The sequence below is a fragment of the Morone saxatilis genome, unplaced genomic scaffold (assembly GCF_004916995.1).
Source record: "Morone saxatilis isolate NCDOM2014 unplaced genomic scaffold, NCSU_SB_2.0 Contig14, whole genome shotgun sequence".
NCBI lineage: Eukaryota > Metazoa > Chordata > Actinopteri > Moronidae > Morone > Morone saxatilis.
Window position 1 is genome coordinate 5,341,848 of NW_023339696.1, and position 14,330 is coordinate 5,356,177.

Genomic DNA, 14,330 nt, shown 5'->3' on the forward strand with positions numbered 1-14,330 from the left:
CATTTTAATACGGCACCAGCAAGTCCTCCCTCCCAAGTGTTCGTATGTTTAAGCTTCTTTTAATATAAACTAAACTCCTGTATCGTAAGAATGTGGTCGCATTGTTAGTGTTAATGCTTGAACAGGTAGTGCAGGTAAACAATGATTTATACCTGATACTGATTTGGATGATAACTTGCCAGGGAAGAGAAAAAAGGAAATAACACAATGACTCTATGTCCCTTTGGCTTTACTCTGCACTTTTCTGTCTCTCTGTTGTGGAAAAAGATGGCAGCGTTTCCACAGTCAGTGTGGCTCAATATAACTCTCAATCATGCTTTAAAACCAGACTTTATCTTTACACATATTCTTAAAAATGACATTGTTCATTCGACTTAAAGGTCCAGTGTGTAACAATGAGTAGGATCTGTTGGCAGAAATATAATATAATATTCAAAGGTATATGTTATGTTAACTAGTGTGTAATCACCTGAATATAAGAATCATTGTGTGTTTGTTACCTCAGAATGCTTCCTTCACACTTTCTTTAAAAGCTGTAACACGTTTAGATTTCAGATCCTGCTGCTCTGTTTTGGCCAACAATACAGTATTTGACTCACCAGACAAGAAAGAACAACCTAGATAAAACTTCATATGTGGCATAGACGTGTCCACAGATTGCGTTACATCCCTCTGTTGTCATATTGACCAACCTTGCAGTATCAAATTAGATACTAATATTTTCGTCTGTTTCCAGGGAAGGTTTTGGCGAGTGTACTTCCACTCTGACGCAGAGGAGTTGCTTGTACTGTTTTCTTTTGCTGACTCTCAACAGTTCACTGAAGCAGTATCTTGCTCAGTAGTTTTTAACAATGATATAACAAGTTGTATTCTTTCACTTTCCTCATCTGGATCTGTTTGGTCCCACACATTAAATGTTCGGCTTTAAGTAGCAATTTAACCAGTTCTGACTGTAATATAATACAGTCCTATTGTGGTCCAGTGTATTTGATGTTTCCTGATTTTCTTTGGCGTTCAGGACTGGAGTTACATCTCTGCTTAAATGAGGTGACACATATGAATGGAACAGATAAACAGAGAAGACAATTTTGTCTGACTATCAGAGGGGTTTAATGGGGGATGGGATGACACGCGAAAGGGTGGGGAATCATAGAAAATCAATAGTGCACAGAGCAGGCTGAGGGAGCCTGGCACTATAACCTCATTTGTGTTTATGAGGAGGAGAGACAGAATAACAAAAGCTGAGGGAGAGAAGAAATAGACTGAAGGTTAGAGAGCGGCAGCATGAGCGAGTGAACGCACAGGCCAGATCGGACAGAGGCAGGGGCTTATAAGAAGAAAAGGCAGTGTGTGAGAGAGAGAGGGAGAGACAGAATAACAATAACACAGCCTCCCGCAAGACGCAGGGAGCAACGAGCAAAAAGCAGCTCAGATTACAAGGTTATTAGGCTCGAGCTAGTGGTAAACAAAGCCACAACTCCATGTCTGCTCATGTGACATTCACCCAGATATCCAGGATCTTACAGTGAGGTTAACAGATTCAGCCATTTTGTAGCATCTTTGTTGTCTTTCTGTGAGGCTGCCAGCAGGAATGATCCATCACTTTGTATCACTGACTGTGCTGGTTTCACACTTCTGAGAGTGTGATGACAGTAAAAGATTGATCATCTCTGCCTCTGCTTTATCAGACCAGGCTCTTATCACCCTCTCTCCAAGTGAGTCGGTGGAACACTGAAACCTTTTCATCAGCTTCAGTCCATGTTAACGCTAGGGTAGTAACATTGAATAAACAAGCAACAGACATCTAAATTTTGAATGTATTCGGAAAAATCCTCACCCCCTCCTTCAGGTCTCCCTCCAGAGACACACACGAACATGTTTAACCACTGCTGGAGTCCACGAGAGAGCAAGGGAGAGAGGAGAACAGTGCATCGTTGTCATGGCTAACTGTATCCAACTATGTCATGTCTCTTTCATACATAGTTCTACATACTATGTATTTCAGGAAAATAACAAATTCCCCCTAAAACAAAACAAACCAGATAATTTCCTGTCCCTCAGTTCTCGCCATCTTTTAAAAGCCACGCCGATGTGGACGATGTTTGACCTGTGGCTTTATCCAAAATCTTTGTTTCTTTTCTTGCTTTGTTGAGCAGTTGACTACGTGTAACTGTACATTTTGGCTGCTCTTTCTCTGCCATTCTTGTGAAACTTCAGAAATATCTTCCTGGCCAGGTTGTGAAAGACTGCAGAGTGCGTGGAGGTAGGCAGGAAGGTCAGCCTATTACAGGCCTGTGACTGCTAGAGATAGCGGATTTTATTTTCAGAGCATTTGATTTATTAGGTTTTGTTGGGCTGTAAAGAGAATTTCAAAAAATATAACAAGAAATGCTTCTGAAAAACATGACCTACCCTGACTTTAACTGGCTTCTTGGCCTGCGTATTCATCGTGGTCACAAATCAGCAGACTTCATATTATACGACATGTCAGTATTTTCATGCAATTGTCAGTTCACTCTGTGTTCAGGTAGCACGCAGTGTAAAGAGTTGACCACATTGCTGTCAAACGTGCTTAGCTACGGTTTGTCAGGGAAGCACATTCGTCTCACTCAGTCATCTCAAGGCTACCTAATAAACTATTATTACTACTGGACAGAATAACAATGTTCCAGCCCATAAACCCACACATTGTCTTCCTACCTGTGCAGTTATTGTTTGCATATATCAAATGTCCTTTTGAAAATGCCCCACTACATACTGTATGCCCCTTAACACTGCGTTAGAAGGAGAAGTTATCAGATGCAGTTAAAAATGGGGGATAAAGCCTAGAGGAGTGCATTTGAAGGGTGTTATTGGTAGGATGTTCCCAGTCCAACGGGACAGGACAATATTTCATGAAGCTGTAGCCTCTACTACTGTGCAGCATAATGGTGGTCACTTGTTATAGACCATTACATTTTTAATAAAAAAAGGACCCCCAATATGAGCAGAAACATGCTTTTATCAGTTTAGAGAAGTTGTTCTTTTTGTAAGGCTTAACGTGTGAAGCATTACAATACACACCATGCTGTCCCCCAGATATGAATATTAATTCTTACGAGAGACAGAAAATATAATTATGTGTATAGTCAGATTATTTATTTGATATATAAACTTGGTTTTCAGTTATTATTTTGGTGCCAAAGGTCACAAAAAGCAGCACAAATGCTACTCAGTTTGGAGGTTAATCATAAGATACAAATTCAGCTTTTTTTTCATTAGGTTGCTTAAGAATAAACGTGTCTTATAAAATATGCTAACAAGAAGAGTGTGTGATGCCTTTGTGCTGTGCGTATCTGCAGAATATCCCTGGCTCCACAGTCTCCCTGCAGTCAGAGGATTACAGTATTAAGACTTCGTGGACTTGCTGCACTGAAAAAAGGACGTCATTGTGAACAGCTTTATAAAAAAAAAACAGGCAATGTGAAAGGGAAGCAGGCAGCTCTGTGTTTGCCTGTTCTGGTTCCTCAATAACTGAGTGTATGTGCACACTGTGGGACCAGTTGAGGTATTTTATAGATCTTCTGACAAACTCCAACCTTCCTATAAGAGACAAAAGCTTTTAAACATTTTTCTCACCCAAACACTGTTTGGCAAACTGCACAGATAGAGTCACTGAATTGTCCTGAAAGGTGAATGCTGCTGTGTATTGACCATCAGCAGAGTAATGTTAATGTATTGTTTTCAATATTAGTTCAACAAATCTAAGACATATTCAATAGTTACAATATTATATAATTTGTCACTTTTAGTACAGTTTGTCAATGTATTTCCTGCTGTGTAAAGGCCTAATTATTGCTCATGTGTCATCCATCAGAAATTCATTGAATTCGAGGATGCGTTGGAAGCTGAGAAGAAGGACCTGCAGGTGCAGGTGGATTTTCTGGAGCTGCAGGGAAAACAGCTGGAGCTCAAGACAAAGAACTATTCTGACCAGAGTGAGTGGACCGTCGTCTTTATTACAAACTTAATCCTGTACGTGCAGCACATCTGGCTGCTCTCGATGGATGTCCCAGGCAGAGCTGAAATTAGGATCACCATAGTCCAAGTTAATTCTAATTCATGTCTCAATTTTAAGTCAAGAGAAAATGAACATCCATTAAAATAATAATTTTAAATAAACAAGAGCCTGTTTAGATTGAGATCCAGTTTTGACCTTGAACAATAGGCAAAAGAAGTTTAAAACATGACTCATTAGTGTTGAGACCAGTACTTTAAGTCTAGTTCTGTTACCTGGAAATTGATATATGAGTTGAAAATGTAAAAGTTAATTGATGAATTTCAAATATCAGCTCTTGAAGCTGTTTTTTCTTCAGATTTACAAAAAGGGGAAAAGGTAACAGCCCAAGAATATATTTCCATAGTATTTCTAATGGGAAGATGGAAGGGGAAGTACACACACAGTCTGAGGATGTTGTATTTTTAGATTATGATTCTTTTGAACTGAAACCCTGATTTGCTTTATGAATACTGACATACTGAACATATTTGATGGGCTGGTTAATTTTCTTTTCTTTGACATCTACCTTTGAGGTTTCTTGATGTTTTTTGATTTACTGTGGAGTTTAGACCAAATGTCTAAAATCTTGACAAGCAAGATTGGCCATAAAAAATGACCTTAGGGTCGTCATACACCTCATATTCAATTAGCTAAACTTGTCAACTTGAAAGAATTAAAGCTATTTGAATCCATTACTTTCTTTCCTCCTGTCTTTTTTGCTGATCAACTTTTCTGTCTGTCTCACAGTCACTCGGCTGGAGGAGCGAGAATCAGATATGAAGAAAGAGTACAACGCCCTGCACCAGCGCCACACTGAGGTAACCAGACCTTTAATCTCTAGCGTCATTTCTTACATTTTCATTTCTATATTTCCAAAATCCATCAAATTGTTGATATCATTATCCTTAAATGCTGCAGCCATTATCTTAGTATAAGGCAAAATATTCAAGGTTTAGGGTTCAGGGCTGTATTTTCATTATACAGTACAGGATTGCACAGTGAAATGCAGTAAATAAACAGAAATATGTAATGTAATATTATATTTTACATGCGCCTCCTTTACTGACCACTCCAGGTGTTTTCTGATGCTTTCTCAACCTCAAACACACTCATACTCTTTTCTTTTTCTTGCCCTCGTGGGTCACAGATGATTCAGACATACGTGGAGCACATAGAGCGGTCCAAAATGCAGCAGACAGGGAGCAACAGCCAATCAGAACCCGGCTGTGGACGAACGTGAGTTGTTTTACACGTGTGTGTTGGTGTGTAAATGTCACACATTTATCTTTGTGTGGAATTCGAATAGTAACTTTCACTTGTCGTCTTGTTGCTGATGTTTCGTGTTGCGTCCTCAGTGTATTAGGCTTTTCATGTGTCAACATGCTCATTGTGTTGATGCTGGCATTTGTTTGTCAGGAGCCATGATGAACAGCTGGTACTTCCCACTGAAAGAGGCGAGAGAGAGTGTACAAAGAAACCTGGCACCCACTATGAGCCTTGTGGGAAATAATTAGAAAAAAAGAAAGTCTGAACTTTATCTGCCACCTTGCAGTGCTCAGCAATTGGTGCAACCCATGAGTCCAGAATATTTATGAGCATGAAGCAAGACGAGGAGTGGGACATCTGGTGCAGCTTCTGGAGCTGAACTGCAGATTAGTCGCCTCCTGCAACAGCGTATTTTAAAAATCTATTCAGCTACACTGTTCAAAGGGAACCTAATCCTACAAATCTTCTTCAACTCTTAGAAATAGAGCTCTGAATGAGGCTCGTGATAGTTTGTGTTTGTAATTTATTTAGGCTTGTTCGCAGGATGGTTGCATTGTAAACAGTGATTAGGCTTACAAGATGCATTACTTCTTAACAAACTGCCGATTAATCCGAAACAATTTTAATACGAATAAAAACAATCTTGAAAAATAACTGTAAAAATACTTTAAAACTGCACTCATCTTTTAAAGGTGAAAAAGCTTGTGTGTTTGTGTGTGTGTGTGTGTGTGTGTGTGGTTCATGTGTCATGGCATGTTCCAGTCTGCTGTCTTTCTCTAATCGGCGTCTGTCTGTCTGTCTGTCTTGCTGGCTTGCTCTCTGTGCCCTGTTTGCACAGTCAACGCCACACATGGAGGAAAAGGTAAATCCAACATGGTCCCACAACTGCCCTCCTCCATCAGCTCCGCCCTCCCAAACCGGCCTGCTTTGACTTTAAATGTGACTTAAGAGTTGTTTGAAGCCCCTCCTTATATATAGTATTCCTTTATAGTGTATCTTTTATCAGTTATTGATGCCTGTGACAACAATTTATCATCGTGAATGTAATATTGCATTCTAATAACAAGAGATAACACGAGGAATGGTTCAGAGGTCGTGATAAGCAATCCATATTTTCCAGTTTTCTGCATCTACCTTATCCTCTTTGTCCCTCATGGGTTGCCAGTGTCTGTCTGCCTGCTCTGCTTGTCTGTCTCTCTCTTCCAAAAGTGAAGCAGTTATATGGATATGCATTAATATTAAGCAAAGAACAAATCTTCTGCAGTTCTTGTACTTCTTAGTGACAAAACATTGCACATTACACAAACAGTAGGATCTTTTGTGCATGTCTGATGTTTTGCAGAGTAGCAGATGTAAGTAAATGTAGATACATTCATTTGAAGCCTGCACAGTTTTCAGTTTCAGTTGTTCAGTCATCACACAACCAAAAAAGTGTCTAATAATTAATTAATCTAATTCATGTACAGTGCATTTATACAAATAAAACCTATAGTTGTGATGTTCAATATAATGTATTTCTACATTGAGTTTACTACCTGTAGTAGCCTGTGTTGATCACTCTGTCTCTTTGAATGACTTGCATCTGTATCCCTAGTAAATCTCTAGTTCATTGGCCTGGTGGACTAGACTGCATGCCCTCAGAGCACTTGTTGCTAGTCATTGTAGGGCTTGTAAATCAGCCATTTTGCCTTTCCCCTAAAATCTCTATCCCTGTCGTGCTTTATTTCCATATTACATATTTTAAATATGTAAGGACGTGGGTTTGATTGCAGGCATTTGCTATTTCTATGTGGAGTTCCTCATGTTTGTACAGTTTAACTACATTTCTCGCTCACATTCTTGCAGAGAGTTAGATGAGAAGATTGATACCACTCTCGTGTACAGTAAAGAGGAAGCTGTAGGTTAGCTTAGCATAAAGACTGGACACTGGAAAACAGCTAGCCTAGCTTTGCCTGAAGGTAACAAAGTCCATGCACATTATACACATTATAACACACATAACACATTATATCTTATATATACTGTGGTGGCTATTTGTTAAATAAAGCATACAAAGTTTTATTCAAGTCATCCATCCGAATGGGCCTCACACAAAACCCCTCCAACACCACTTCCTAATATGCGAAAGCTTGAAAGAGTGAAGATTGAAAGAAGCAGTTAGGGTTAAAGGTTATATGCATATAACAGCCTCTTGAACAGGTTGTGTATGGTTTAACAATGACCAGGTCAAAGGGTCATGTAGGTTCTTAAAAAGTGCCATTACAATACATATGTTTTATTTTACTGCCTTATGTCCAGGACTTTACGCGATAAGCCAGCCAGCTTCATGTTCAACATGCAAATATAAGAGTGGTATCAATCTTCTCATGTAACTTTCTGCATGAAAGTGAATACAAGCATTTTCCAAAATGCTGAACTGTTTTAGGAAATGTTTTCCGGGTGGTTTTATGCCTTGCATCTAACGCATGCCAGGATAATCTCCAGCCCTGCAGAAGAAAAAGGGAATAATTATAATAAATGAGTAATCAATAGTCAATCTCACATTAGTCTCCACCCCTCTCTGTGTCTCCTCTGCCAACAGCAAAGCGGAGCGCCCGCCGTCATTGAGCCTGTACCCCAGCGGTGAGGGAATGGTACGTGGGGGTCTCGGGGGGGCTAGGATGATGCCCGGGAAAGACATCTGGCAGGTCAGCGTGCCCGGCCAGTCTACCTTCTGCTCTGCCTATCAGGTGGGACAGACAGCGGCCCTGTCCTCGTCCACGAACACAACCGCAGCCTGGGGAGTGGAAAGGGGACGGGCAGCCTTACTGCTGCCTGTCCCACTAGCCACACCCACACGGACCACCTCCCCCACTCAAGCCTGCTTGGGTCACTTTTGAGGAAATTTATTTTATTCACACCACTTGAAAAGCTGCCCTTTGAGTCAGATTCATTAGGTATATATGTTGACTCAAGCAAGCAGGGGTCCATCATGTTTTTTCCATTGAGTTTCCTTTATAACTGATTATTTTACTGTGTGATCATGGAGCTTCTACCATACGTCCTCACGTTTTAGTTTACACTTGTGCGTTAAATTTAAGTGTTTCCAAATGTCCCTTTTTTTTAAAATTATGCTACTCACACAATTTGATGGCATATAATGATTTATCAGTGAGAGAAACAGCCAAGGTAAGAACAAAAAGAGGACCTTAGCCTTGGTATTTAGCTATGAAAACATCCAGAGAGCAGTTAAAGTGCACACTGTATGAGTTAGATAGCCTTATTTTAAGTTTTGATTAGTTGTATTTAATATGACTGAGACAGTGACTTTAGATGCTGGACAACCTGTAACATTCACAAGTTTTTTACTGAGAATGAATCCAGGACTTAATGACTCGGAGGCAGTATTCAGCACATATTTGGGTGAATTTGAAGTTCTGATCCATCAAATCATTTGGAAGTAACCACATTAAACAATATAAACATTGCGTGACCCTGCCTCCACTATAATACTCATATAATGCTCTTTGTCTCTTGCCCCCATGTCCTGGCCTCATACCGCCACTGTACATTAAGGAGGATGAATCAGAGTCCGACTCATTGGCGGCCACACCCAGCAGCACGGGAAGCAAGTCTAACACACCCACCTCCTCCGTCCCCTCCGCCACTGTCACCCCCATCAACGAGGGCTTCCTCCCGCATTCGGAGTTCGATGCGATGCGGGCTGGGAACCGCAGGAAAGGTGTCAAGCGGCTCAGCCGGAATATGGAGGTGCAGGTTTCCCAGGAAACCAGGAATGTCAGCATCGGTAAGAGGATGTCACCCAATACATCCTCATCCTGTAGTGTCTCAGATTATGACTCTCGACCTTTGTTCTCTTCCCAATTTGGAGTGAAAATATCATCAAAATGTTTCTAGTCTTCTAAAGTTTCAGCTGAAATGTAATGACCTGTTGCCTGTCATGTTTTTCCAGGTATGGGAAGCAGCGATGAGTGGTCCGAGTTTCAGGAGATCATCGATTCTACCCCTGACCTGGACCCCCGTGTGTACGGAGGAGGAAACAGGTACAAATACTCTGTAGTAGCGTCACATGCACGGCACATACTGACAGTGAAAATCCTCCAAAGTTTTACTGCCTTCAAGATCAACAAAAAAAGAGCCAGGCTGAAGTTGCCAGACTTTTCCTGGACAACCCAAGAGCAGGACTACCGTAACAAAGAGTAATAAAGAGTCATATTTTGATTAAAATGAATAAACATATATTTTACACCCATGGTTTGTTTGCAAGTAGAAGATCTCTCCATCTGTGGTTACATATTTATGGTTTTGTTGTTGTTTACCTGGTGAAAGTCTGAGGACTGAAATGTTTTTCTTTTACTGCTGTTGTCTGATGAAATGTGTGTGTTTCAGCCCCTCCCAGGGCATAGTGAACGAGGCCTTCGGCATCAACACCGACTCTCTCTACCATGAGATCAAAGACGCCAAGTCGGACATCATTGGAGATGTAGATGCAGGCGCCGAGCTGCTAGGTATGAACAGGATTGTGGATGCCATACGTTTTGCTGTGGTCGTAGGTTTGTTATCCGGGAGCCTTAAAGCTTGGCAGCAAATTTTGCCATGAAATCACTTTGCTGGTTACAGCTCAGTGAAATCCTTCTCTTTAAGTATTTCAAAGGAAATGCCTGAAAACTGCTGCCTCCTTCCCCTCCTCCTGAGGTGATCATTGCTCACCTTGAGCTGGTGAAAGTGACGCTTTCTCCTCCTACTCCTACTACTTCTACTGTCAGTGTGTGATATTACTCAGTAATATCTGATTAAGTGTAGATCCAAAGTGAGGGCGGATGCATGTGCGCGTTGCACAAAGCCAACATTTGTTTTTGCTTTGCGTTACTGCAAGGCAGGAGCTCCATGTGAGGCTGTGTGAATGTGCCACTGCACTGCACTGACTCTGACTTTTTTTGTTACCTTGCATGGCTAAGGCTGGAACACACTCCTGTGCCAGCAGCTCATTCCTGCGTCACATCCTGAAAAACCATACAATCCCTCACTGGCTGCTCCCCCAACCCCAGCTGCCCATTCATGCAGTGTTACTTTTATTATTTCTTCTGTCTTTCTACTGTTGGTTTCTTTCTCTCTCTTTTTATGGGGCGGAGGCATGTTTGATGCAGCCCGTTTCAAAGGTTGTGAGATTAAAAAAAGTTACATTTATTATATTTATCAGATTTCATTGCACTTAATTTCATGTTTATTATTTAGATCTTAGATGCTCATTGTCAGTCTCTGCTCTGGTCCAGTACACTTTGAGGGATTCTGGTGGATATTCATTTTTGTTACTGGAACTGGGTTGTTTTGGGTTTGGATTTATTGTCCTAGATTTTTATATAGCAGCAACAGAAGGCAGATATGACCCATCTTCTTGTCCATCTGTTAACCTCTCACCCGTTTCCTTTTTTTTTCCCCTTTTATGTGCTTCTGCTGGTGACACCCATAGGCGAGTTCTCAGGTGTGTATCTGAGCATGCATTGGTTTTTCTTTTACTCTCTCGACTCCTCTCTACTCTCCAAACTCCTCAGCTAAGAGTTAATATTAACCCGTTTATACAAATAAAAAAAAAGACTACACATTACTATAGTTTTAATTATTAATTTATAATGATTTATTTATTGCTTGGAAATCAGGAAATTGTGATGATACGGTAGATTAACAATATCCATACACATCCAGTAAAAACAGTTTTTTCTTATCCCTTTAAAGTCACAGTGAAATTATATTTTTAATCCAAAAGTTATATCAGTCTGCATGTGTCCCATTGGTTGAGAATGACCCTCCCGTCCTAATGTTCAGATAGGAAATAAATTATTTTAAATGCACTTAAACGTCTGTTTCACTGGGACTTTAAAATCAATCTGATGATGTTTGAATAAATCAGACCAGGTAGCAGCTTTTGTGCTCCAATTCTTTATCCCTGCTGCTCGTCTACAAATCCAAATTATTAAATGCTTATCAGCATCCTCTCTCTCCTCTCTTCCCTTCTCATCCCTCTCTCTTTCTTCTGTGATCTGTGGCCTTTCCTCTTTCTCCCTCCTTCTTCTTTTGCCTCCAGTCCGTGATGATTTCTTCGGTAAGGCACGCCTTGCCAACGATCATGGTCACATTTGCTTGTTATGTCATCCCCTGGCCTCTAGCTTTCACATTCTTCTGGTTCCTTCTTTGTGTCTGTTTTTTGTGTGGCTTTATATTTACATGTTGTTTAATATTTTTCAGAAGAGCTCCTCTTTTGTAGAACATTACAATAAAAATCCCCTTTTGTATGGAAAGAAAGCACTGTACTAGACAGTAATGTAATGGTAAAGAGGCAGTGCAGCTCAGTAAGGAAAAAATAGTGAAACTACACGTCTTAGAAGGTAAACAGGCTCTGTGGTGAACACCAGTTCAACAGGAAACACCTCAGTTAGATTTGGTAAAGTGCTTTTTTCCATTCCCTCCTCCAAGATATGAGTGAAGATTGATTTTAGTTAGGATGTGGCAGTTTTTTATCTTGAGCGCTGCAGTTAAAACTGCCAGTCTGAGGTGCCTTCAGTAGACAAGTTATTTTTCTGCCTCTGCAGTCAGATCATATATCACAACATAAACCTGGCAGTATTTTCTAATCCAGTGTCCAACAAGGACACAAGCCAACACCGGTCCTTTGTAATTGACACCTGTTATATGTGAACCTCTTTGCTTCTTGTTTTTGTTTGTTTTTGACATGTTCTCATGTCCTCAATTTCCTCTGTGTTGAAATTTCTGTGTGTGCTTGGCTTATATTGCACAGTGCTTGCTGCTTGCACGTAAAAATCTATAATTTCACGATTTGGTTTTTGGTAAAAAAAAATAAAAATAAAGATAGGTTGAGCATGACAATAACACTGTCGTGGTTAAGGGATCATCCCTGAATTCTGAATATATGTGCACTCATGGAGCTCATTGATTGATATTGATATTGACCTGATATTACAAGTTATGGTTATGCTGTGCCAACATATTCTCACCAGTTACTAAAAGCAGTTATAAAGCTGCTCCAGGACTCCCAGCTGTCTCTGTCTCCCTCTCTCAGGACTATTTTACTTAAATAACTTCAGTTTCACGAGTGTTTTGCTCATTGTTCTCCTGATATTTAACAACTATTTTTTTCAACTTGATTTACTTTTCTTATTAACATGAGTGCTTAAATCAATAATCTGTTATATAATTGTCATTTCATCACAATTATTAAACCTTTTGTGGAGGTTTTTCCATCATTTGTTGGAATGACAATAACTTACCTTGGCTGGTCTGAAAGGCAGAGTTGCAACGGAAACTTATCAATTAACAGGCTTATTGATTAATGGATGTTGTGTATTGTATGTGATGTAACAGAAATGATTGACTTTTCCAGGGATGGGCAAGGAGGTGGAGAACCTGCTGACAGAGAACAAACAGCTCCTAGAGACCAAGTAAGACTCAGAGAATGAATGAATTAAGCTAAAGTTTCCTGGAGCTGGTTTTGATGTCTTGCCTCTTGCTCATTCTGCTCTTTGCTTGACAGAAATGCTCTTAACATTGTGAAAAATGACCTAATTGCCAAAGTGGACGAGCTGTCCGGGGAGCAGGAGGTGCTGAGGGAGGAGCTGGAGGCTGTGAGGCAGTCCAAGAACAAGGTGGACGCCAGAGTCAAGGAGCTGGAAGAAGAACTCAAGAGGTGAAAATAACATGAAGTTGTTTTTTAAAATAGGATGATGAAGATGAAAACGTTATGCTTTTGTAACCCAACCAAAGGAATACATCCTGACAACTGACACAGAAGAAGAGTAACATTTTGGTCTGAGAACCAGAGGACAAAATGTCGTAGACAACATCTTGGCTACTTCAAACTCCTGTAATTGTCTGTATTGATCCATCAGTACTCTTAGCTGAGTCAGTGGCAGGAGGAACTCTGTGTCCTGCTGAGTGTGCTTTTTAACTGTGAAACCTTTCTTTAAATCAACATTATGTCAGATTTGGTATTTATTTGCGATTTGGTGCCCCCAGTTTCAGAGTGCAGTTCACTTATACACTGCTCTCATAAATATGGACAGGTGCATTTGTTATGATCCAAACCTAGTGAGTCGACAACTTTGCTAACACCAAACATCAAGCAAGTGCAACAACACAAAACAGTGTAAGCCAACTAATATCACTAGTCCAACAGGAAGAAGGCCAGCTCTGTGTCTGACTGCAGCCTTTTATTTCACAGACATAATGACAGAGTTCTCACCACTGTCTAAAAGCCAAGATTTACTCTTACTGTCATAATTACCCCCGTACCCCAGGCCTGAAAACCTCAACCTCCAAGCCGTCCAAAACTCCTGTGTGAACATAAACAGTCCCCCGGTGCTCAGATGAGCTCCCAGCAGCTGTTATCAGCAGTTAGTGGTTATTTAAGCAATGTTTGACTATGTTTACCTGCAATTCAAATGTGCTTCCTAAAAACCGGTCTGTGTGACTGAGCAATAGATTTATTAGTATAATCATACGGCAATGTGTGGCAGCTCATTTGTGTTTATGGAGGAAGTTCCTCACAATAAAAGAGGAGACCTTATACCTGCTGTTACTGTAAAGCTGCTGTGGGACCAACTTCTGCTGCCATAAATTGGAAATAATAAATAATAAAGTTTGAAATGATAAAACTCAGCAGGACGCAGTTACAGAGGCCAAACAACATTTTACTAGACAGTCTTAAAGGTCCAGTGTGTGACATTTAGGAAGATCTATTGGCAGACATGGAATATAATATTTATAGGCATGTTGTCAGTAGTGTATCATCACCTGAAAATAGGAATCATTAAGTTTTTGTTACCTTAGAATGAGCTATTTCTTTGTACAAAGGAAGCTGTCTGCCATGTTGAACCACCCAGTACAGTAGCTCAGAACCGACAAACCAAACACTGGATAGATAGGGCCGTTCCTGTTATTCATGGGGTTTGCAGTGCAGTAGTTTCTCTACATGCTTGGAAGACGAGCTGTATTCAGTTGGTTGTAATCTGCA

At 40.4% G+C, this 14,330-nt stretch overlaps 1 protein-coding gene across 12 annotated transcripts in view; it reads left to right on the plus strand.

The window, feature by feature from the left end:
• Nucleotides 1-3,856: 3,856 nt before the first annotated feature.
• Nucleotides 3,857-14,330, plus strand: part of mapk8ip3 (mitogen-activated protein kinase 8 interacting protein 3) — a gene marked incomplete at its 5' end in the record, with an annotated part of 23,682 nt that continues 13,208 nt past the window's right edge. For 5 of the 12 annotated variants that reach the window (XM_035654551.1, XM_035654555.1, XM_035654558.1 and 2 more), the window contains 11 exon segments: nucleotides 3,857-3,977; nucleotides 4,787-4,857; nucleotides 5,187-5,275; nucleotides 7,887-8,034; nucleotides 8,861-9,092; nucleotides 9,258-9,348; nucleotides 9,695-9,813; nucleotides 10,776-10,787; nucleotides 11,388-11,405; nucleotides 12,702-12,759; nucleotides 12,852-13,004. In XM_035654551.1, the coding sequence (XP_035510444.1) occupies nucleotides 3,857-3,977; nucleotides 4,787-4,857; nucleotides 5,187-5,275; nucleotides 7,887-8,034; nucleotides 8,861-9,092; nucleotides 9,258-9,348; nucleotides 9,695-9,813; nucleotides 10,776-10,787; nucleotides 11,388-11,405; nucleotides 12,702-12,759; nucleotides 12,852-13,004 (1,112 nt within the window). 12 annotated transcript variants of the gene reach the window in all.